Source organism: Microplitis demolitor, chromosome 2 (genome assembly GCF_026212275.2).
Source record: "Microplitis demolitor isolate Queensland-Clemson2020A chromosome 2, iyMicDemo2.1a, whole genome shotgun sequence".
Lineage (NCBI taxonomy): Eukaryota > Metazoa > Arthropoda > Insecta > Hymenoptera > Braconidae > Microplitis > Microplitis demolitor.
In genome coordinates, this window is record NC_068546.1 from 1,169,546 (window position 1) to 1,193,696 (window position 24,151).

General features: G+C 35.3%; 5 protein-coding genes across 10 annotated transcripts; 1 reads left to right on the forward strand and 4 right to left on the reverse strand.

Moving 5' to 3' along the window:
* Nucleotides 1-139: 139 nt before the first annotated feature.
* On the reverse strand, nucleotides 140-5,266 carry LOC106693083 (uncharacterized). The gene is made up of 14 exons (XM_053743192.1): nucleotides 4,958-5,266; nucleotides 4,749-4,886; nucleotides 4,141-4,677; nucleotides 3,914-4,076; nucleotides 3,417-3,852; nucleotides 3,177-3,355; nucleotides 2,677-2,795; nucleotides 2,447-2,632; nucleotides 2,248-2,388; nucleotides 1,832-2,174; nucleotides 1,561-1,760; nucleotides 1,309-1,471; nucleotides 803-1,244; nucleotides 140-736 (listed from the first exon to the last, which is right to left on the reverse strand). The coding sequence occupies exons 1-14, from the start codon at nucleotides 5,165-5,167 to the stop codon at nucleotides 547-549; spliced, it is 3,447 nt and encodes a 1,148-aa protein (XP_053599167.1). The 5' UTR covers nucleotides 5,168-5,266; the 3' UTR covers nucleotides 140-546.
* Nucleotides 5,267-7,376: 2,110 nt separating this feature from the next.
* LOC103580386 (ubiquitin-associated domain-containing protein 1) lies at nucleotides 7,377-9,302 on the reverse strand. Its single transcript, XM_008562115.2, has 3 exons — nucleotides 9,135-9,302; nucleotides 8,832-9,063; nucleotides 7,377-8,762 (listed from the first exon to the last, which is right to left on the reverse strand). Exons 2-3 carry the CDS (start codon nucleotides 9,050-9,052, stop codon nucleotides 7,457-7,459), a joined length of 1,527 nt encoding a protein of 508 aa, XP_008560337.1. The 5' UTR covers nucleotides 9,053-9,063; nucleotides 9,135-9,302; the 3' UTR covers nucleotides 7,377-7,456.
* Nucleotides 9,303-9,344: 42 nt separating this feature from the next.
* On the forward strand, nucleotides 9,345-11,749 carry LOC103580384 (uncharacterized). 5 transcript variants are annotated; one of them, XM_008562110.3, is made up of 4 exons: nucleotides 9,345-9,594; nucleotides 9,670-9,898; nucleotides 11,205-11,333; nucleotides 11,400-11,749. In XM_008562110.3, exons 1-4 carry the CDS (start codon nucleotides 9,430-9,432, stop codon nucleotides 11,627-11,629), a joined length of 753 nt encoding a protein of 250 aa, XP_008560332.1. In that variant the 5' UTR covers nucleotides 9,345-9,429; the 3' UTR covers nucleotides 11,630-11,749. The 5 variants fall into 5 exon arrangements, with proteins under 5 accessions (XP_008560332.1, XP_008560333.1, XP_008560334.1 ...); XM_008562111.3 differs by having other exon boundaries at nucleotides 11,403-11,749; XM_008562112.3 differs by having other exon boundaries at nucleotides 11,253-11,333.
* Nucleotides 11,644-21,799, reverse strand: LOC103580385 (maestro heat-like repeat-containing protein family member 1). 2 transcript variants are annotated; one of them, XM_008562114.3, is made up of 2 exons: nucleotides 18,729-19,512; nucleotides 11,644-16,690 (listed from the first exon to the last, which is right to left on the reverse strand). In XM_008562114.3, exons 1-2 carry the CDS (start codon nucleotides 18,772-18,774, stop codon nucleotides 11,733-11,735), a joined length of 5,004 nt encoding a protein of 1,667 aa, XP_008560336.1. In that variant the 5' UTR covers nucleotides 18,775-19,512; the 3' UTR covers nucleotides 11,644-11,732. The 2 variants fall into 2 exon arrangements, 1 of the variants encoding a protein (XP_008560336.1); XR_008403355.1 differs by having other exon boundaries at nucleotides 16,637-16,704; nucleotides 18,729-21,799.
* Nucleotides 21,800-22,833: 1,034 nt separating this feature from the next.
* On the reverse strand, nucleotides 22,834-23,554 carry LOC103580380 (uncharacterized). The gene is made up of 2 exons (XM_008562108.3): nucleotides 23,292-23,554; nucleotides 22,834-23,126 (listed from the first exon to the last, which is right to left on the reverse strand). The coding sequence occupies exons 1-2, from the start codon at nucleotides 23,329-23,331 to the stop codon at nucleotides 22,834-22,836; spliced, it is 333 nt and encodes a 110-aa protein (XP_008560330.1). The 5' UTR covers nucleotides 23,332-23,554.
* Nucleotides 23,555-24,151: the final 597 nt, after the last annotated feature.

The following is a 24,151-nucleotide window of genomic DNA, read 5'->3' on the forward strand; positions in this document are numbered from 1 at the left end:
AAGCAAACACAGCATTAGTGATTATAATTTTTTGTGATCAACATAATATTCAGTTTGTAGAATTGATGTGCATTGGAAAAATTTAATTTAATATTTTAATTGAAATAATTTACTTAATTATGTACTTGGCCCTATCTAAATTGCTCGTTAAATCTAGTTTAAATAATGTAACGAGTTACGGAAATAATAAATTGGAAGCATGTACGAAACAGTATATTATCAGCCATGCAAATATTAACAGCGACATTTATTTATACTGGATACCGGATCTAGACCGTTGAATTCTTAGTAACGTCATCTGGTCACTGGATAAAGTTCCCTGAAAGAAGTTTCCTTCACACACACATACACACAACATTCTCGTATTAAAGTCAGACTGGCATCAAGATGACAAAACTCAAAACAACGGTCACTTGACATCACTAATTCTCGTATTAAAAATATAGAATTACTAATAGGAGGGGATTGAGAAGGAGTATACGTTAAATTCATCATTGGGTGAATGTTTAATACTGTATTTAGTTTGTAAAAAAACACGGTTATAAGTTATATTCTACACCCTGAGAAGAAACCGAGCAGTGGACTCAGTACCGTTTGTAATGCGTCAACTAAAAAACCAACTGGCCGTGGACCTACGGTGTAATTGGTATTTATTTCAAGACATCTGCCGTCTGCATTAGAAACCGGCCAGGTGATATTTAGCAGAGGATCCATTGTTCCGTTGGGTGTTGGGTTCCTGAAAAAAATGATTAGATAAAGTGACCGTGATCATTAAAATGAACCAACCGCATTTGTTAGTCACCCGTATTTAGCGAAATTCGTCCACATTCTAACCATCCTCTGTCGTTGGATCCCCAGCCGACTTTTGGTATCCCGAGGTTGACTGAAATTGGGGAGCGAGGGCCAGAAAATTTGAAACACATCATCGGCATGCGCGGTTCCATTTAATGTAGATCCGTCATTCTTGTGTCTGGAGTTTTCATGATCAAAGGAATTGCGGTAATAATAAATTGGTGCTTCGCTTGCAGCCAAGTATCGTTGGGTTCGATCGATGTCAAAAATTAATAATAAGTCTGACGTTACGTTGGTCACTCCATAAAGAGTATTGTCTACAACAACGTTAAATTTTCCCAGAATCCAGTCTGTTAAACTCGTCAGAACGTCGATGTTCTTAAATGGCCGCAGTATCGGCAAATCAAACAGAGTTTGAAGAAATGAATTGACTATGGAAAATTTATCCGCTCCTGAAATATTTGTCAGTAGTACAGTAAATTTATTTTTTTGTGTGACAATGCGCTTAAAAAATACCTTCTATTACAAATGATAACGTTTCTGATTTAACGAATCCAATTATCTGGGGCACTTTAGTAAAATTACCAGTTTTGTATTTTTTTATTGAACATTCTGTAATAATTGGCATGGTGGCGATTTTTGGATCCTCAATTGTCGGCGCATATGACAACACATTGAACTTATGAAATAAAAAAATTCTTTTATTAAAATAATTCCCAGAAATATGAAAACTTCCGAAAATTGAATATTAAAAGTTTTTAAATTTACGGAAACAAATTTATCAGTTGCCATAACGATATCTTTTGCGGACTTTTTGTAATAACCTTCTAGAAGATCTGATTTACTGAGAGGAACAATTCCTAGTGCGAGTCCTAATAAGAAACTGCGCAATTCCGCAAATACCAGTGGCTCGAAGGACCAAGTGTTCAAAGGAGTTCCACTCATACTGATTGCGGATTGAAAAAGACCTTAGGAAAATTTTCTAAATTATATTTGTGAGTCTTATGATACATTATTTGACTGAGCTGGAAAATTTTACCTGCTGATATATCGGAAAGAACCAGATACCCCACGGACGAAGATCCAGAACTGTCACCGAAAATGCAGACTCTATTTGGATCACCGCCAAAATTATCGATATTTTCTTGCACCCATTTAAGAGCGAACACTTGGTCCTTCAGGCCAGCATTTCCAGTCGCATTTTCGTGATTTAGAGACAGAAAACCTAAAGCTCCTAAGCGATGATTCGCCGCGACCACTATGACATCTTCTTCAATTAAATAGTCCGGCCCGTACAGCGATGGACTGATCGATCCAAATACAAAAGCTCCAGCGTAAATCCAAACCATAACAGCTCGTTTACTAGTGTCACTTGAATTAATCTTATAAACAAAATATCATTCATTTAACTACTGTCATTAATAAATAAATATGTGATTATATTGAATTACATACTTTAGGGGTATAAACATTAAGATAAAGACAGTCTTCATCTCCGGCATAAGTATAATTCTGTACTGGGTTCATTTGTGGACATAGATTTGGTTCCTTCGTAGCATTTAGGACACCAGTCCACGAATCAACTTCTTCTGGAGGCTACGATTTATCTGAATAATTTTCTTGGAATTTATTTATCCATTAAAAGTACTCTTACCTTGAATCGAAGATTACCAAGCGGTGGCTTCGCAAAAGGAATTCCAAAGTAAACAGAGTATTCAATATTTTTTTCGACGGTTTTAGATATTTTACCCACAACAGATCCCTTTGTAGTTTTTGTTACTTCTGTTAATTTATTAGCATGGCAATAAATAATAAAATAAAAAGTAAGCGTCGATTTAATTATTTGCAACATTACAAATAATTACAATATGTTAACATTTAAACTTTTTGAATTCTTATTGAAATATATTGTGCACTGTATGAATGCTTAGAAATATTGTTCGCGATGTGACACAAATAATTAGTATACTGATAAAAATTAATTGCGTAGCTGTAGTAATTTACTTTAACATTGCCGCTTAATAAAAATAGCTACTAATTATGATTAAGGCATCGTTGGCAGTGAAGTGAAAAAAATATTAAGTAGAACATGCTATTGATAAAAAAAAAACCTCGAAGATAATGAAAATGTCCTGGGGAATAGAGAATAAGACACGAAATTTAATGTGATGGCAGCACTAGCCTTTGGCTCAAACGAATCTTCTCCTGGTTTGTTTCTGTGAAGGCTCGAAGGACCAATTTTTTTTTTCTTATGGTCTAGGATTCAGACAGCTGAATGTCTTTGATGTTAATTATATTTAAAGTTAACACAAATTTTAATTGTGAGAGACAAATTTTATTTGTGGTTTGGTTTTTTTTGACATCGATAAAAAATTGTTAGTGACATCCGTTTTCATTTCTAAGCGATGGCTCTTTTTGACTTTGAATATATTTTACAAAATCATTAGTTGGTCGGGATCCAACGGTGAGTCGGCTATTGATCTCTAAACACGTGCCCTTGGATCCAGATGCTGGCCAGTTTATATTCAAAAGCAGATCCGACGTTCCATTGGGCGTCGGATTACTTGAAAAAGAATAATAAAAATATTTAGAGTTTATTTAAATAAATATGAGACCCAACTTACCCGTACTTAGCAAAGTTGCTCCACATCCTAACCATTTTTCTTCGCTGGATTCCAATGCCGCTGTTCGTATCAAGCGATTGGTATCTATGTGGCACCCAAAATATTTGCAGAATGTCGTCGCCGTGCCCAACACCATCTAGTTTGTTACCCAGGATTCTATGAATGCATGTCGGGTAATCAAATGAATTGCGATAGTAGTAAACTGGCGCTGAACTTGCTGCCAGAAATTGCTGGGTTCGGTCAATCCCGTCATTGAATGAGATGTCGGATGTTATGTTAGATATTTTGTTAAGCTCGACAATAGTAAACGAGTCATTGTTTTTACTGCGAGTCTTAACGTCATATAAAAATTGAACCTGTTCCGTATGTCGTAAGTCGGGATATTCCCTCATGCATTCGAGACAGCCGTCAATAATTCCGTCCCGAAAAGATTTACCTGGAATTTTATATTCTTATTCTTTAGACAAACAAATGGTGGCCATTTTGTTTGAACTTACTAAATCCGATGTATGAAAGCGTTTCTGTGTGCGTCATTCCCATGATAATCGGTACCTGACTGAAATTCCCGGTATTAAATTTATCTACCGAACATTTGGTAAGAAATGGAGACTCTGCTATTGTAGGATCTTCAATTGTCGGAGTCATGTAGGGTACGGTAAGCTTTTGAAAAATTTAATAAATTACTTTCATTTACTTAGACGCGTCTATAAGTAAGAATACTTGCATTTGCGAGGTTGGCCACAGCCAGAACAAAATTATATGCAGAAATAGTGTAAAATTTTTGCAACATTAATGAAGTGTCTGTTGTATTTATTCCGAGGTATCTCCCAATAGCGAAACTGCGAGATACTGCTTCGGGTAGAGGAGTAAACCCCCAGCGATTCAAAGGAGATCCGCTCATAGCTATCGCTGACTGGAATAATCCAGCTGATGAATTGGAAAGCACATGGTACAAAGTACAAACAGAACCAGCACTCTGTCCAAAAATCGTAACTCTCTTAGGATCTCCACCAAAATTATTGATATTTTGTCTAACCCACTGAAGCGCAAAGTTTTGGTCCTTCAAGCCGGCATTCCCGGTAGCATTTCTGTGGTTGAGAGACAGAAACCCCAATGCTCCAAGGCGATAATTCAACGCAACGACCACCACGTCTTCTTCAATTAAAAAATCGGGCCCATATAACTCTGGACTACTAGACCCGCTGTCAAAAGCTCCTCCGTAAATCCAAACCATTACCGGCCGTACCTTTGTGTCCTGGATCTAAAATAAATAAAAACAGTTAGTAATAAAATCTCATCATTGACTTAAGATGCTACACTTATTGCAATTACTTTCGGTGTATAAACATTCAAATAAAGACAGTCTTCATTTCCGACAACAGACCCATTGATAATATTCAATTGCGGACAATCATTTTTATGTTCCGTTGCCTGATAGATTCCTGTCCATGCATCGGCTTCTTGTGGAGGCTGCTCAAAAATGAATTATTATTATTTTATATTAAACTTCGTAGCAGCTTTCTTGACGAAATTTTCGTTACCTTAAATCTGAGATAGCCAAGTGGTGGTTTTGCATAAGGTATTCCCAGGAAACTCGAGTAGCGAACATTCTTACCAACAGTATTCACTAACTTGCCCTGAACAAATCCTTTGGTCGTCCTGACGGGTTCCGTTAGAATATAGTCCGCATAAATAGAACACTGAACCCAGCTAAAAATAATTATTTCAACTACCCACCTAGCCTTATTCATTGTACTTAGTCAAAGAACATATGTTCCTCAAAACCTGCTGAGATAACACTTGGTTTCTTTTTGTAGCAATTTTATATACAAAAAAGTTACAAATCCGACCTATAAATGTTATTTCTTCTTTTATTATCATATAAAGTTGTTTTTTTTTTTTTTTTTTTTATAATCTTTTATTACTTCAAATTATTACTAAAACGTGCATTTTATTCGATATGAACGGCATGCAAACAATATTTGCAAGATTTAAAACAAAAAATGTGCGGTGCCTGCAATACATAACTAAATACATATCGGTTCATATCATTTCTATTTTTTTTTATTAAAGCTTATCGTTAAAAACAATATAAATCAGTGACAACATAAAAAACTATATGTTTTCTTACCAAAAGTAATAAAGCTTTTACTAGGACCCATTTTGGCAGACTGATGTATTAGCCATCATCGAGTTCGCTTTTATAGTCATTTTGCACGGATGTCTTCTTCTTTATTCTAGCAAAGGGAACCCGAATATGGCTGATAACAATCGAAAAAAAAAATAATTAACAATATATTCGGAGAGAACTCTAGTATATATTTTTATGTTTATAAAGCAGTGTACAAAGACAACTCGAAAATTCAACAACTAATGTAACAAATTTTTTTTAAAATAATTTTATTAATGAATAGTACTTTGCACGGAGAAATTTACGGTAAAATTATCATATATCGTGGTAATAGCACACATACTAAAATTTAAAATATCTAAAAAAAAAAATGTTAAAAGTTTACGAAAGTTTTTATTACTTTTTTTTTTTTTTTTTTTTTTTTTTTTGGAATTCCCGCCAATTAAAAATTTTTATCAATTTAAGTAATAATAGAATTCGGCAATATCATATTTTAAAATATATATTTTAAGTATATAGAATATTATGAAACAAAGCAACGGCTATTTTCTACGATTTTATTTTTTATTTTTTTGTAAATTTAATAAAATTTGCATGAATTTCGTTAGATTATTTAAATACTAAATAAATAAATGTGTAAAAATACATATTTATGCAACGTAATTCTTTAAAAAAAAAAAAAAAAAATACTGATATCAAAGTAGTGTTTGTGACGAATAGGTCCTGATATTTTTAGCAATAAAGTTTTATCGATTTAATTGGCTGTTTATAATTAATTATTTAAGAACTTAAAAGCTTCTCTCTCTACTGTCCAGTAGTCTACGAAATAATAGACTCAAGAAATTCGATAGAGTTTAGGATAAAAAGCTATTTTTCGAAATTTGATAGTATTTGGCCAATTACAGACATCGCGCCCGAAATAGATGGTGCGCTTAACAATTTATTGGATGGATCATCACATAATTACAAGTAATAAATTTAATGAAAATAATTAATAACTAATTGGACAGAATATAGATTTGAAATGAGTACAGAAAACTTGGTTTCAATCAAGCTTGAGTTTGTTTTATTGAGGAGGGAAAGGGGTCTAAGATACAAAAAAAAGAGGATATGTGATTTTTTTTTTCAGAGAAGCTTCTGTATTAAAATTCTCAAAATTTGTGACATTGTTGGGTGACATTCCAAGAATATTCTGATAAATTTTCGGAAAAAAATATTTAAAAGTAAGCCAGTGGTAGTGGGGAGAGACGAGTCAAAAAAAAGTCTCCATACCGTAGGCAGGATAACTTATGATTGCCTCATCTGAAATAAAAAAACCAAAAAGATTTCTTTAGAACACAAGTTTATCTTGGATTTGAACGACGGAATAAACAAAATATTCATTTTTGAATTTTTGGTAAAGGTGCAATAAAAAAACTATGATTTTTCCCAAAAATTGCTCCTTTTGTTTAATTAAAAAATAAGTAGTAATTGAAAAAAAAAATCCTTTGTTCAAATCTAAGATAAACTTATGTACTAAAGAAATCTTTTTAGTTTTTTTATTTCAGATGAGACAGTCATGAGTTATCCTGCCTACGGCATGGAGACTTTTTTTGACTCGTCTCTCCCCACTACCACTGGCTTATTTTTAAATATTTTTTTATGAAAATGTAGCAGAATATTTTTGGAATGTCGCTTAATCATGTCACAAATTTTAAGAATTTTAATTAAGAAATTACTCTGAAAAAAAAAATCACAAAAATATCCTCTTTTTAAGGCATGGCTGCTGAATTCCTTGTCAGAACCACATGCGAATGTCCTTATAGGACATTTGATAAAGAACTATTGAAAATATTAATCCTGGATTTATTACTTTGTTATAATAAATAATTACACAGTAAATATATGACAGTAAATCCTAAGTAAGACATCAACTGTCCGAATTTTCATATCGATTCATATGAATAGCGTGTTTCTCCGAATGATAAGTTTTGAATATTTGGCTCAAAACAGGCGAGACCTCCGGGTCATTAATCCAAATACTTGTCGACGAAGGTGTCTCTAGTATCGACAAATAAGCGAGCAGCATTTTAGGGTTAGTAAGGCTGAGTTGTATATGAGGATTGCTCATTATCGCCTCATAAATCGGACTGTCGGCATCCAGTCCCTGGTCAACGTCATGCAGATTCTTATTTCTCACTCCCAATAGCCACTCGCAAGCATTAAACTGATTGTTGCCCGTTATCTTAAGCGCTTCGACTACACTTTTCTCCTGGAATCCCATTTCAATCAACGACTCCTTTATTTTATGATTCGGCCGGAATTCCAATTGCTTGTACTGATGGAAACTTTGCAGCAATAATCCGACTATATAAATTAAATTTGTCTCCTTTTTATTCGAATCCTTCGTTCCTTTGATGATATCAAAGCAGGCTTCTTTGATACTCTTCCGTCTTGATGATCCAGGACCAGATCCAAGACCAGGTTTAGATCCAGTTCCTGACTTGGACCCAGAACCAGTCGGCGAACCAGAACTGGGACCAGCAGCCTGATTATTTGACTCAGCATCGCCTTGGATTGACGGCAGCAATGAGTAATCGTCATTGTCATAGTCATCCGGGTCGTCCTGGTGCTCTATCAACCATTCCAACGCTTCCGAGACATTCATCTTGCAAATGCGCAATGCCCGCAATACTTTAGCTTCCGCGAACCCGATATCCGTCAGATATTTAACTGTCTTAGGATCATACGGAGGTTTGTACCGCAATTCCAACGTCTCCCGTATTATTTCATACAGCGTAGCAGCTTCCGGGCTGTTCATTAAAATCTTAGCAGAAGCCTCCACGAGGGTTATCAAGATCTTGCGTATCTCCGCTTGGAAATCCGCTGGGCAATCAGTCGTAGGCGTCGGTCTTGGGGGTTTTGGATCCGACAGATGACTCGTGGCCTTCACGATGCTGTCAACTGACGGCCCCTTCACAGTCTCCTCAGTTATTTCCTTGGTTTTAACCACGGGACGGACTTGGACCATCAGCAATTCGTCATCAGCTCCGATGTTCTCTTCAACCAGGTTACTGTCATCAGACAAACGTCTTATGCGCCCGGCATCAATCAGATGATAATTCGATGACACTTTCGACGAATCCGGTCCATAGAAAAATTTAATTGCTATAGTCTTTAGTTTCTCGACAGTAAAATCCGGTTTCGCTGCAACATCCAGGACATCACCTTCCAAACTGCAGTAAATTATTTAATATTAAATAAATTATTGAGCAAAATTTAATTTAAAATATTTAAGAAATTACCTGATGACTGTGACATTAAAAGTATTTGATGATGTTGAAGCTGCAGTCAATGACATCATTTTATTATTACATTTAATGTCAGAATTTTTACTGTCATTCGTCGCTGACAGTGACAGTGACCCAGATCCAGAACCCGTCGACGCCGACGTTTTCTTGCCAGCCCGTGACGAATTTTTCCTATTCCACACATCAGCGATTTGTTCTTTCATCCATGGGATCATCAAATAAATTTCTAAATAAATAAATAAATAAATGAATGACAGCTCAAATAAATCAATAGAAAATATAAAAAATCCCACTTACTTTTTATCAATAAATTGTCAAAATTAACTCAATAAATTTCATAATTACCATAAATATTTTTTTATTTTCAACCACAATTTTAATTTTTTTTTACCCCATGAGTTTACCAACAAAAAGAAATTTAAGTTGTCATAAATTTTATATTTTTATCAACGAAAACAATTGTCAGCCTGGAGCGCATGCGCGGTAAATTTTAACAGAGAACGCACTGTCTGTTTTTATTGGGGTCGAAAGTTGGAGATCAGACTGCTGAGATTTATCAAGAACTAGAACTAGGTTAGAAAATAAAATAGAAATGAATGAAGAATCGAGATGTGGAGAATTACAGCAGCTTGTAAGAGAAGAAGAAGAAGAGGAACCTGAAGAGACGACAATAAACCCTGGGGGTGAAGTGACACCACCGACTACGCCAGCAAAATCAAAGCCCGCGACAAATAATTATATTCCTCATGCATCTTCAGTAAGTTGTCATTTATTTGAATTTGAATTTAAATTTAAATTTGACTTTATTAATTTAGTGACTATATTTAAATAGCAACAAGTACTCTGGGAAAGTAACACGCAGACATCACCGATCATCAGCAAAACGAGTTCTGAGCAAGCGACGAGTCAAGGATCGATGGTGTCGGGAAAAGTAAACAACACAAGCCATGGAATCAATCAGCAGCATTTGTTGCAGCAGTCGCGGCTTATGTACGTCAATGAAAAAGACAAACAACGATCTAATAAATCTGATTTTACTGGCAGGAGTCGTCAGCATCGAGGTATTCATTTTATTTATTTTAACCCGGGGCATTTTAGGTAACGTTTGGATGAACTGATTCCGAGGTGATCGAAAGTTAGCAGACAGTTGATGATTTTTAGATTTTTTTTTCAACAAATCGATTATGAATAAAAATGCACATGTAGAAAATTTAAAAGCCTATAAGTGCAATTTTTTAAATTATTTTTTTTATAATTTATTTTGAAAAAAAATCCCAAAGTTATTGCACGGCAGCTAACGCGGTATCATAGTTCGAGCAGAGGCTGCTACAGAAAAATTTGCTGGACTTTTTTATTAATTTGGAGGTATTTAATTTTGTCGAGTTTCCTGTTAAGAATTTTTTGTAAATAATCCAAGTCTTAATGAGGCCGGTCATTGACGTAATTGAGGCTGGAAATTTTTTTTTCTTTTTGAAAGTATTAAATTTTTGGGAGTTTTTAGAAAAAATTTTGATTATTACCGGTAGTTTACTTACTTTTTATAGAAGTAGAGTAATCATGGACATTTCATGAGTTTCTATAAGAAATATTTCTAATTTGTCAATAGCTTACTGACGTTGAGTAATTCGGGCTGGCAGTGAACGGTGGCGAGATTTTTTGTTACTTGAAAAAAACTTTTTCTAAGGACTATTTTCTACTAGACGGCGTTATAATAAACTAAAAATGTTTGTATTGTGTGGAGTTATTCCCAACAGAAAAAAAACTACAGACAACTCTTCATAAAAATTCATAGACAGCCATCCTCATTTATCCTCATTCATCTTCATTTATCCTCATAAAGATCATAAATCAGAAATCAAATTTTTCTCAGGATTTTTTCGGGTTTCTCCTACTAGAGAACATCATAAAGAACAAAAAATATCAATATTGTATAAAGTTATTTCCAACAGATACAAAGTTACAGACAATTCTTTATAAAAAAAATACGTAGATAGCATCCTCTCTGGCCGAACACTGCGTCCTGGGTCAAAAATAAATTTTTTCTGGGAACTTTTTCGGGTCTCTCCGACTAGAGGACATCGTCAGGAACAAAAAACGTTAATATTCTATACTTATTCCCCTAATTTTTGCCGGTAATTACGTCTAACTCCCGATTTCCGTCAAAATTTCCTCCGTCTTCCAGCGATTTTTTCCGCAGCCTAACAAAATTTAGCCTAAAACGCCCCATGTATCTGCATCATATTTATTTATGAGCTTTTTATATTTTTTTACCAACAAAATCCACCGTCCCAATTTATCAGCACGCAATTTTATTTTTTGTTTTATTTATTATCCTGCACAATTTAATTTAAAAAACAAAATAAAAAGCAACACCAAGTGCCCAAGTAGCATGCAAGCATCATTGCTTTTTGTCAGAGGTCCCAGATGTCAGAAGAATGGAACAGGCACTGCTACAATTACTCGAAGACTTCCACAGCGGAAATCTCCGTGCATTCGGTAACCAATTAATTTTCCTCATTAACCAACCAGTCAACTAATTAACTAACGACAAAATTTTCCAAGCAGGAAAAGACTGCAGCATGGAACAAATGACAGAAATAAGAGAGCAGCAAGAAAGATTAGCACGATTGCACTTCGAAATCGGGCAGCAACAGCCGCGACATCAAGATATCGGTGGCGATACTAGCGGAGATTCATCCCGTGGACTCGGACAATCTGGCGCTAACATGCGGCATCTTCTTCACAGGCTACAGCAGCTCAGTATGTGTATTGAGAAATTGCACAACAAATAATAATAATAACAATAATTATAATATATTATGTACAAATTTTATTTTATAAATATTTAGTAACAATGTAATTATAAACTTTTGATTCTGAATAAATAAATATTTTTTAAGTCGTAAAACCTACAGCTAGAGCACTTGCTGCTCGTGACTTAACATTATTGTCCTTATCACGAAGTAACTGTAGCATTCGTTGGACATCTTCGGGTCGCGGTTGCCCAAAGAACCCCAGAATCAGTATCGCGGTAGCTCGCGTAGCCGCGACTTCTGACCTCGAGTACCCTCGGACCATTGAGTTCCTCAACTCGTCTGCTCTGTCTGGTAAATCAGCAAGCAGGCACTTGACCAACTCACGGTAATAATTGTTAAGGTTCAGTTCCACTGAAGCTGAAAGGTGACTGCGTATCACTTGAGCCAGTGATGAAGACTGGAGTAAATTCCCAAAGCTAACGAGAGTCTCGCGCGCCGTTTTGGCAACCAGATTATTGACGTCTTCAAGACGAATCGTCAAACAAGGCAGACAGCCTAGCAGATGGTCAGTGATGTCATCATTGTCGTAAGTCTTTAGAGACTTCAACCATCCCCGAGAAACGGCACCCAGTCCACCGACAGCTGCCAGTCTCATTTCCCAGTTGTCCTGTTTGTCAACGAATGGTTTCAGTGCTAAGATCACACGTGGGCTGACTGACCGCCCGGTTGTTTGCAAGGCCAGCAAGACTTCTAGACCACGGAGGGATTCGAGAATCACTTGGCTTCCACCGCCGGCTACTAGGCCACCATTGGTCGGCAGTTCTTCAAGACCATCAAGCAAAGCTGCTATGCTGTTGTCGTAGTACTCATTCAGCTGTTGATGTGACTCAAGTTTGCTGATATTAGCAAGACCCTGAACTGCTAGTTTGCGAACGAGGAATGACGAGTCGGCTCTTGCTTCCAGCAGCGTCGAAATTATAGAATCCAACCAAATAGGATCAGCATCAACTTTACCAACCAGTTCCCCGTAAAATGCAATCGCTACGGCTCTCTGCGTAGGGATTTGACTTGTAACCAACTTGCCAATTGACTGAGCGACGTTTATCAGCAGCTCGTCGTCTTTTGATCCAGACAATTTTTTGTTGCTTACCAAGCAACGCAGCACTGAACGTACAGTTGATATAAGACTATCACTTGCTTGTGTGTCGGATTCAAATCGTGGGTTGTCATTGAGCAGACCCGACGCAATGTTCATATCAATGACCGTCAGCAAGTTTATCAAAACCGTGTAGACTTGACAGTACGGATTCAACTTGCAAGCTTTGCGATTTGGGACGAAGCCAAATTTGGTGCTAAGTACTGACGCTGGTGTATCAGCATGCAGCCATCCTGATAAATATTTTATCAAGCAAGTTATCAATTCAGCAAGACGTGATACTATTATGACTTCTGACTTGGCTGACTGTAGGACGTGTCCTAGAGCGATTATCGCTGCCAGCGATGCCAGAGATGCTGTTTTATTGCCATCGACATTCTGGCGGTTGGTCAGCGTTGACGTGTTAGTAGGCGATGGTGTCTCAGCAAACAAATTGTTGTTTTCTAGACGATTAACTAGAAAGTCAACAGCAATCAGTCCCGTTTCTTCATCGCTGCCCAGCTCTCGCCAGCTTTCTTCGGTCCCACGATCTGGCGGGAGCGGTTGATGAAGCAAGTGCTCAATTACTTCCTCCGGGTGATGATGTGTCAGAGACTTAATGGCTGTCGCAGCAGCATGTCGGCAGCTGGTATTCTCCATTTGACGCATCTGCGTAATGATATTGTCGATTAAATACAAATCAGAACGCGGGATTTCATTGCCACGAATGCGGAACAATTGACTGAGTGATATTCCAGCAGAAAGCGCGCTCTCTTCGCGCAGTAAAAGTCCTTCGATCAAACCCTCAGCCATCGCGACAACTTCTCCAGCAATAACTCGCTGGCACACGATTTTCGCAAGCATCAAAATTCCCTCATAAATGTCATCAGACGTTTTGTTATCGTCGCTTATCAGCCGTAATTTCGATTCCTCCAGGTCGTTGGCATTGATAATGTTATCAGTAATCGGTAAATTTCCACTGCTATGATGTCTCGCTGCTATTTCAAGTGTCAAAGCAAGACAGTCAATAATAACCGGACGTAGAAGACGTTCTGTATCAGCTGACCAGCACATTATCCTTCCCACTAACTTACCAGCCTCTAACTTACCACCGGGATACGTGTACTTGAGCCCATTGCAGTACGATTTCAAAGTCGTCCTCAGCACAAGCAAAGTCGTCTTGCGCTCGACTGGCAACTTGGACTGCATCCACGGCATTATTATTTCAACGAACTCTGCTAAGGCATTTGATGAATCAGCAACAAGTTCACTGCTGACAGCTCCAAGCCGCTGGATAACGTGACTTTTAGTTTCTTTTTTCAAAATCAAATCAACTTCCGAACTGGCACCGATAACTTTGTCCAGCACAGTCCCCATCAGCACTTGCTGCTCGTCGTAGCTCAGCTCCGGGGGGACTTTTAGTAAAGCGATCATGGTTTTTAGCAACTGCGGGTAAAGTTGAATAGGTCGGTAACCCGTGTGGGATTGTAACAGGGTCAGCAGAGTGGCCAGACAAGTTCCTTTGGACTTCAAACTGGGCGTGATAGCACTCGAATTAGATAGACCATCGACCAATTGATTAGATTTCGATCCGGCGACCACTTTGGCCAGTTGCTCTAGTGCGAAGAGTCCAGCTTCTTTGCTGGTTACCTCTTTGCAATCAGTCAACTGCTTTATTATCCAGGGCAAAATATGCTTGCCATCAGCTAAGTAGGTTTTGTAAACCAGTTCGGAGTTATTTTGCTCATGGATTGCGAATATTTCGCCGTAGCAACGAAGTAAGCTGGCTTTTGATGCCTCGACACCGGCTGCTGCTCGCGTGTCTCTCATCAATCCCAACAGTTTTGTAGGATTCTTGCAGCTGTCAATCGTATCACAGGCTTCTTGCATCAGATTCATCACCGTGGAAAGGTTTCGTTTAGCAGCGACACCAACAGCACGAGGACATTCTTCATTGAACGGATTTGTCCGCGCCATGCTTACGATAACTGACAGATGAGTTGGGTTGTCAGTTACCGCTGCCAGATAAATTAATATGCTGGTGTTTATTATTTCCCCTTGGACTAATTCATTAGACAGCTTCCCTGCCCAATCAACGCCTTCCAGCTGACGGCTCATCTCCAGCAATTCAATCATTTGTTGTTTCCACAAGTGATTGTTCTGGTCTTCAAGCATCACTGATACTTTAGTGAGCGTAATGTCCCACTCGGGCTTCAACTGGTGGCCGAATAATGGAGCTGCTGCTTTGAGAAATCCCACGACAGCCAAACGATTTTTCTCAACCTCCAGTAATTCAAGGCACCGTTTTATTACTTTAGATCCGGAAAATTCTTTGAATGAATTTCCACCTTCGTTGTCCGTCTGGTGGACGACTTTTACAACGAGGGCTGCTAATCCTCGTAAAATAGAGACCGCTGCCAATGAATACGTCGGGTCCAACAGTGCTTTGAGTAAGGCAGCCCATAGCCAGTTTTCAGCTCCAGCGACTGTGTTTGCTAGTAAAAATAAAGCCTCCTCGTAAGTTTGAGTCTCAGTGTCATCGCCGCAGCGTATTATTATAAAACGTATCAAATTAGCGCGTTGAGACGGCAGAAGAGGTAACGTCGGATGTGCTAACAATGCGATTATTGGTCCCGCTAATTGACGTACTGTACTACTAGTGCTGCTTCCAGCACCACCGGTACTTTCCCCCAGGATATTTTGGATACTGAGTGCTATTCTTTGAAGCGATGCGTCGTCTTCGGTTGGCAGAGTATTTATGAGATGACGTACGACCACCAGAGCACGTGCGCGTTGTGAGTTTGGGGCTGGGGATCGTAAGTTATGAAGAACTAAATCCAATCCTTCTTCAGGATAGAGAGTAATTATCGCCCGGTAGCACTGGAGAACTTCGTAGTGAGTAAGCAGCGCGTCGCGTGATACATTAGATCGCGATTCGTAAGCAGGGGTGACATTGACCAGTTCAAATAGAATCTGCTGAATAGATTCCATGTGAGGACGCAGTAGTTCTTTGCTCTGGGTATCATCGCTGTGATTACGCGCGTTGTCAATCAGTACCGTGGCTATCAACTTCGTCGCAGCGAAACGAGTTGTCGAATATTTGCAGAAGTTCAAAATAGACGGGATCGATTTTATAATCGTTTCATTGAATCGCGTCTGTCCATTAGCGGGTAGTAATAAAAGAACTGGGCAAAGCGCTTTGAGAACTGCGTCTGCAAGCCGGTTTTTGGTTGACGGGCTTGACTTCAACCATCCGCTAGTTATTAGAAATTCAAATATTCCAGTAGCTTCCTCGGAAAAACTGTCCCGGTTTATCCTCGACTCCGTCGAACTATCCAAGTTGCCCAGATAGTCGTTTATCGCCTCGGCAAATTTACCCACGACGAAGCAAAGCGCCAGTTTTTGATGCTCATCGTGCGCGTGGTGGAACATGGGCAGCACGAATGTGAATGTTAGTTTAATAAATGGGACCACGTCAAAGGGATTACAGGCAGCGATTAGTCCCAGTGCTCGAATCATCGCCGCCTTGGGCACGACTCCGAATTCAAATTTATTCAAAATGTTACCTATCGCCTGATTGCAATAATTATGACTCAGTGCCATCAGCAACTCGGTAGCTTCCGTTTCAAATTCTTCAATAAGTAATTTATTTACCGCCAATTCCGCTACCGCGTCTGCTAAATCCTTCATTTTCAGCTCTACTTGCTCTCCCTGTTCATCTTCGTTCTCATTATCATTATTATTGTTAATATGAGTATTATTATTTAGTGTATCAGCTATAATACGTAAGATAGCAGAAGTATGACTTGAAGTTATTTTTTTATGTAACTCAAAGTAATAAATGGCCGCGTGTAAAACAACTCCTGGATGACGATCAGAAATTTTTCTTATGGAATCATTAATACAGGCTGCTACCTGATCACTTTTGTCATTCAGCGCATCCAGAAGAGCTCCCACGACAGCTGGGAAAATAAATCTAGTTGTGATTATCAATAAGTTGGACATTAATTGATACCAGGTCATGCTGCCCAAGAAAAATCTATCAGACTCTTGATGAATCAGATTTTTCAAATTCGTACGCGGGCTATTCTCTAGGTGTTTTAATACTAAAAGTGTATGGAAAAAAATTTATTTCATAAATTGATAATTGGAAATTTTAATTTTGAATTTATCTATTGTTCTATTAATAATTTTTGCTGATTTTAGTTAAAAAGTTCCTTTATTCATCTTTTTGTTTTATTACAGGCTTACATTTTATTTTTGTTCCCATTTTAATTAAAAACTTTGTGAATTTATTTGTAAAAAATTTCATGTGTTTTTTTTTTACTGATTTTAGAATCGTCATTTAAGAGTATCTCAGACAGTCCGCCTACTTTGTTTTATTAAAATATTGAATCTGATGGATTCCCATATGGTTTTCTATAAGAATATTAATCTGTTTTTTTATTCATATAGAAATTACTTTTATAGAAACCGAGATTTCTGTATGAATTTTCCACAAAAAATCCATATACTCAAGTTCCTACATGGAAATCCAGGTACCAAGAGTTTCCTATGTGAATTTCCCATATGAGAATCCAGATACTCATTGACTTTTATATAAATCCATACACTCTTATATTAATATGAGTATGAATGTGGCGGACATTAGACAAATTTAAAATTATAAATAAATAGAGTAAATAATTTTTAAAAAATGCACTTATTAATTTTTAAATTTTTTAAATGCGCATTTTTTTTTAATTTTATTTTATCTATTATTTACTCCACTTATAAATAATTTTAAATTTGTCCGATGTCTGCTACATTCAGACTCATATGTTAATTCTTATGAATTCTTACATAAATCCATACTTTTCTATATGGATTTCTATGGATTCCCATGCAATCCCATATGGATTTTTTTTTTTATAAGAAATAGATAACAACTAAAAATAATTTTTTTTTAATCTACCTCGGCAAAATTTTTAATTGCGGATTTTTTTTCAATTAATACTTTCATTTATTTTTAATTGATTGATAAAATTGTTTAAGGTTATAACAGTTCAAGGTCATTAATATTTTTAAAAAGTGAGAGAGTTGTCTGAGAATGTATTTGATAATAATTTTAGATTTTTGAATGTCATTAATGTTAAAAACATGTTTTGATACATTAATTATACACTAACTATACTAATCATTTATAGATACATATATTATGAGTGTGAATGTACCAGATATGAGATAATATATAAATTTTAAATAAATAAATTAAAACACTGAAATTTAAATAAATGCGCGTAATTATTTTTAAATTATCTAAATACGTAATTTATAAGATCTATTCTATACATTCTATATAATCACACGCATCATATATTACATTATTATTTTTTTTATATTTCGTTTGTAATATAAATTTTCAAAAATACAAAATAGATCGTTTTTTAAATTCTGACAACTTGTGACTTTAATTTAGCAGACATAATTTTTAAATCAATAAGTAAAATTCAAATCGAATAAAAATTTAAAAAATGCGCATTTATAAAATTTAAAAATCGTATGCGCATTTTTTAAATTGTTTAATTTATTTGTAATTCAAAATTTCTCATATCTGCGACATTCGCATTCACAAAAATTTCACAATTCAAATAGTAAAGTATCAATCCAAATTTTTGTTTTTCAAAGTAATGATTTTTAAAATTTATTGACAAATTTTTAAATATTTTATTTATTTACAATAAATACAAAAATTAATGTCTACATTTTTAGTCTCAAATTAAAATAATAAAAAATTTTAATTTCAAATTTAAAAATTTGAATCTAGACATTTATTTTATTAAACAGTTTTCAAAATTAATTAAATTAAAAACACATTTTCTAAAAATTGTTACATACTAAAATATTGTTATCAATGACTGCGACACATTTCGTACAATTATCCTCAATAAAAAGTATCATTACATCCGGTAACATGACCCAGTATAATTATAAATATCACCAATTAAATAAATTAATTACCTGACAAATCAGAGCTCATTTTTTCTTCACTATTTTGACAGTTCATTGTAATTTTGTTAAAATTTTATACTCTAGGTTAGACTCGCGCACTTGCAGTAAATAATAATTATAGTAACAGTAATAATTATAATAATAAAGAAAATAAAAAAAAACCCGCGTAATTTAAAATATTAAAAAAAAATTAAATGATTCTGAAGTTAGCAGACTTCTAATAATTTTTGGATATTTTTCAAAAGGATAGATTATAAAGTAAAAATATTTCAAAAAATTGCACTTATAGCTTTTTTAATTTTCTACATGTGCATTTTTTCAGTTTTTTTTTTTTGCAATTGGTTTGTTTGAAAAAAAAATCCGAAAGCCGTTAATTATCTTCTAACTAAAATGATCCAGAAGTTAGCAATTAAAAATTTTTTGATTTTTTTTTTAACAATTAAATTTGAATAAAAACAAAAACTAAAAATATGCACATGTAGAAAATTTAAAAGACTACAAGTGCAATTTTATTAAATATTTTTTTTTCTATAATTTATCGTTTTTTTTAAAAATCAGAAAATTATTAGACGTCAGCTAATATGATCCTGGTTAACAGACAATTTTCAATTTTCAGATTTTTTTTAATAAGTCAATTAGAAAAAAAAAAAAAAAAATAAAAAAATGCACATGTAAGAAATTTAAAAAACTATAAGTGCAATTTTTCAAAATATTTTTTTTTTTTTAATAATTTATCATTTTTAAAAAATTCAAAAGCTATTAGAACTCGAATGACTTCAGTATCAACTGAATCTACAAACTCTTGATAGCATTGAATCGTTTCAACTTTTCCGGAAAAACGTCTTTAAATAAAACGGGATCCGCTCTAAATTCAACAGATTTCAGTGGCATAGTACCATAAATCCTCGTGAAGCGATTGATGCAATGCGTGCGCTCGGCCATGTGCGCCAAGTCCGCTGACAACATTTCAGTATTGGTACACTCAGGGCACCTGAATTTTTTTTTCGGCGTAACTTTTATCGGCGACTTGCCCGTCGTGTTGGCGATCAGGAAATTCATCGCTATGTCCTCGCAATTCATATGAGAGTCAACCCACCACTTGATGTCACCAGGCATCGAGGTCGTGTACAAATACATCCAGTATTTATGATGAAATGCTGCACCAGTCAGTACCATTGATATGACATTCGTCCACTCGCTCTCATATCGCCAGCACTGGGTCTCATTGTCCCAAGTATGAGTCCTAGATGGAAACCCAACGATTCTATCAGGAAATTCCCGCCAAACTTCATAAGCGAACTCCAGTTCATCAGCAGTTAGCATGATTATGTCATCGTCTATTGACAGGACAGCTTCCGTTTCTATTTCGTCATATGGATAAAATCTATTAGACAATTTATTTTCTTTCGTCCGAATAACCTGGAGCGACTTGTTGACTTTCGGCCACCGTGAGGATGCTGGAGGATCTTTTTTCACATTATTCCAGATCACCAGGATCTTTGACAGACTGGGAACCTGAGTTATTTTAGTGATCAAAGAAAACAACAACTCGACCCGGTCGTACGTCAATATGACAGCAGTGAACCCGTGAGTTTTCGGCGCCGTCACTGGCAAAAACAGCGGGGAATAATTAGACCTGGAGTTCCAGTTATTGTAGTCTCGCATCAGCTGGGGAAATATCCGGTCATTCATCACCTCCAGCGCCGTGTTTACTATCAGGTCTACTGACTTAAAGTACCTGGACCACAGCCACTGGCCATGGTCCCGTAGTTCCTCAATCCGAGTCGCGGAAATATTTTTCAAAGTTGATATCAGCGACAGAATGTCTACTTCGCGGATAAACACAACAGCACGTCTCCAGTCGATGATGTCATTGAACGGCATGACAACTGAGTCGGACACCACGACGGGTATGCAGCCAGCAGCCAGTGATTCCAGGAAAATACTTTGCCCCAATCTCGCGCCTCGAATCACCAAGCAAAAGGTTCCAGTTCCCAGGACATCTGGATACTTGTAGACCTTTCCGGTGTTATCACAGCGCATTGAATCGCTCATCGGGTTGTGATTAACACACGGATGTAATATCAATATGTCATTATTTATATTTATATCCTGGAGATCCTGCTCAAATGCGATGTTAAGATTTATTTGTCCAGATATTATTTTTATTTTATTTACCTCAGATTCGTCTGTCGATCCAACAAAGTCTGCTCGGGGATCCAGTTTTGGTAACTTGGCATTTGATCCCAGACCTGAAACTGGACCATGACCTGCTGGTCTAGATGCAAACACCGGGATACTTAAATCAAACCCACTGCGATAAGTTGATGATGAAAAACCCGCGGCAACCAGCATCGCTTTCCCAATATCAACATCAATGCTGGTGTTGTAGTCAGGAAAGACCCCGGATATTAAATTAAATATCAAATGATTCTCGCCATTGTTCCAAAACTCCAGCGCGCTCAGCGCTCTGCCAACAGCCCGGACATTTAATTTGTTCTGGTTCAAAGTGTCTATTGACGGGACAAACAGACAAGCCTGCTGAGGATCTGGGGTGTAAAACTTACTGCGTGTTACCGCATCCAGGATCTGGATGAATTCTCGAGACAGCTGATTATTTATCACTGTCCCGTCTTCGTCGAGGTAACTTTTTATCGGGTAGACGTACACCAGCAATTTGCTGCCCTGCTGACCGCAGCGGTAGACATTGAAGCAGGTAAAGTGCGTGCAGGAAATATTTGTCGGGGATGCTGCGCTCCTGGGTATCGATACCTGTGGTACTGATGACAAAGTCTCCAGATCAATTCGCACTGGCGAGTAAATTATTTCTTTTTTCGTGTTTACGTATTCGAGTAAATGATATCCAATTGTCAGAGTTATCACACAGATCACTATTACTACTACTGATAACAAAATATTGCGGTGATAATGATAATGATGATGATGTTTGCGCATTAAATGCATTGATATCATTGTGACTTTTAATTATTTTACATTTTTTCTCACAGACTTGCTCTGGTTTTTTTTTGAGGTTATGATTCTTCAAGGTGACGTAGAAAAAAAATTCTTTTGTTTCAATTCTTGGAAATTCAAATAGTCAATTTTTAAAATTTTAAATGACAAGTACTTAGTAATTAATGATTAATTAAATTTATTTAATTTTTAAATTATAAATTTTTCGCGGGGAAAAATAAAAATTTTTAAAATCATTTTTTGAAATTTAAATTACTACAATTGTTAACTTAAAATTACAATTATAATTAATTATAATAATTATAACAACATAATGAGGTATTTTCAATCAGAGAATTGTTTATTTTGATTAATTAAACATTTATTGTTGGCGAGGGTGCCATTAAATCAACTCCTTGGCTCTCCAGTGCCAGGGAAACACCAAAAGCGAACATCGCAATGCTTTTAACCAATGACCTGAACAATAAAAAAGAATAATTATTATTTTTAATTGTAATTACTGATAATTAATAACATTGTTGATAACTTACCATTTAAATGGATCATTGTAAATACTTTTGAACAAACTAATGAGACCCATTTTTTGTTTATTTAAATTTATTGTTCAATTGTCGGGTTTCTCGTGTTCTGATGAATTGAGCACGTTTTTATCAATAATATAAATGAATAAATGTGGTATATTTAAATAGATGTCGCTTTTAAATACGGCGGGAAAAAATAAATTTTTAAATTATAAATCAACTCCGGTTTCCAAAACATCGCAATTATTTTTACAAATGATCTGAACAACAAAAAAATTGTAATTACTAATAATTAATAAATTAATCAAGTAATAATTTACCATTTGAACGAATCATTGTAAATAATTTTGAATAAACCGCCAAATCTTATTTTTATTTTTTTTTAAAATTTGTTCAATTGTCGGGTTTCTCATGTTCTGAAGACTGCACAAATTTTTATCTTTATTTATTATCTTTATTTTTATATTTTTAATAAAATAATTAAATAAATATGACATATATTTAAATAGGTCGCTTAAGGAAACGGCGGGAAAAAATAAATTTTTAAATTCTATTTATAATTTATATTTATTATAATTAATTAATTACAGTAGACAATTATTTGAAGAAAAAAATTATAATTACAATTCTGTATGATGAGAAGGAAATTTTTTAAGAACTGCTCTATAGAGATTATAAAATGCCCAAGCACTTGCGCCGATAACAACAAAAAATACACCAGCGAATATAAGAGACAATAAATTTCCATTGATAACATCCGATTTAAACATTTTTTTTTTAGCTGCAATTTCACCTAGAGTGTACCCACTTTGTTCCTGCATCATTTTTTTCACATTCGCAAGTCGTTCCCGTAAATCATCGACTGATTCCGAGATGTCTTCGATTGTTTCTTCAGTTTCCATGTCACTGAGGACTAAAATTTTAAAATTAAAATTAATAATTAAATTGTAACACTTGCTGATAATTTTTAAATAATTGTCGAGTACTAAATATTTGACAGAACTTTAGTAGAGTCTGATGACAATTGTCAAGTAATTAATTATCAGTGTAAGTAATTAATTAGTGTAATAATAAATACCTTTATGTTTACGATGACACAAATGATTTGGAGAGCCCATGGTTGTTATTTTAAGTGACTAAATTTAAATGACACGTCGTTGTACTGAGAATGATACAGAAAATGGAGAAAAGTATTGATCATAAACACAGCATCCACGTTGGCTCCATTACGCGCAATCTCCGCGTACTTTTGCCCTCTACATTTTTTTCACCCCCCTTTATATTTATAATCTTCTGTATCAGTACCAACAATCGGATTCGATTCTGGATGTTAATTTTTTATTACTCCAAATTTAGCCGTTTATTTAAAACATTCGAGCAATCCGATATAAATTTAATCTATTAAATTTTAATTATATATATAAATATATAGATTATAATTTTTATAAAAAATCTTAAACAATAATTTAAAATTAATCATTAACATTTTCACTGAATTAAATAAAATTTTATTTTAATAAAAATTAAAAAATTTGAATTTTTCATTTAAAAATTATTTTTTAAATTACAAATTAATTATACATGCTCCAAAACTTGTATTAATTTTTTAAAGCAAAAAAAATCTAGATCCCGTTTATCAAAAATTAAAGTTTTAAATTTACCGCCAAAAGCATTTATATTAAAATTCGTAAATTCCCGCGTTAATTCGCATTGTCTCTGTTGCAAAAATTATTTTTCAAACTACAAAATAATTGACCAAGAGCCCAAAGGTCCATTAATTTCTGTGAGTAAAAGAAAAATTAAATAAATGTCATTTATCTTAAGTATAAAAATTTCAAATTTCAAATTTACCGCCAAAAGAATTTACGTAAAAATTCGTAAATTCCCGTTTAAAATCGTAATGTCTCGTGTAAAATCGTCGTGTATTTGTCTCTTTAC

Excerpts from the sequence above, each read along its gene's own strand:
- LOC106693083 (XM_053743192.1), bottom strand. The coding sequence starts at position 5,167 with ATGAATAAGGCTAGGTGGGTAGTTGAAATAATTATTTTTAGCTGGGTT. Across the intron at positions 3,853-3,913 it reads GCTTTCATACATCGGATTTA|GTAAATCTTTTCGGGACGGA; the intron begins GTAAGTTCAAAC and ends ATAAAATTCCAG. Across the intron at positions 2,175-2,247 it reads TTAATGTTTATACCCCTAAA|ATTAATTCAAGTGACACTAG; the intron begins GTATGTAATTCA and ends TTTGTTTATAAG.
- LOC103580386 (XM_008562115.2), bottom strand. The coding sequence starts at position 9,052 with ATGATCCCATGGATGAAAGAACAAATCGCTGATGTGTGGAATAGGAAA. Across the intron at positions 8,763-8,831 it reads TTTAATGTCACAGTCATCAG|TTTGGAAGGTGATGTCCTGG; the intron begins GTAATTTCTTAA and ends AATTTACTGCAG.
- LOC103580384 (XM_008562110.3), top strand. The coding sequence starts at position 9,430 with ATGAATGAAGAATCGAGATGTGGAGAATTACAGCAGCTTGTAAGAGAA. Across the intron at positions 9,595-9,669 it reads ATATTCCTCATGCATCTTCA|CAACAAGTACTCTGGGAAAG; the intron begins GTAAGTTGTCAT and ends ATATTTAAATAG. Across the intron at positions 9,899-11,204 it reads CAGGAGTCGTCAGCATCGAG|CAACACCAAGTGCCCAAGTA; the intron begins GTATTCATTTTA and ends CAAAATAAAAAG.
- LOC103580385 (XM_008562114.3), bottom strand. The coding sequence starts at position 18,774 with ATGAACTGTCAAAATAGTGAAGAAAAAATGAGCTCTGATTTGTCAG. Across the intron at positions 16,691-18,728 it reads AATGAGCTCTGATTTGTCAG|CTGTCGTGGGAGCTCTTCTG; the intron begins GTAATTAATTTA and ends TTATTTTCCCAG.
- LOC103580380 (XM_008562108.3), bottom strand. The coding sequence starts at position 23,331 with ATGGGCTCTCCAAATCATTTGTGTCATCGTAAACATAAAG. Across the intron at positions 23,127-23,291 it reads GTGTCATCGTAAACATAAAG|TCCTCAGTGACATGGAAACT; the intron begins GTATTTATTATT and ends TTAAAATTTTAG.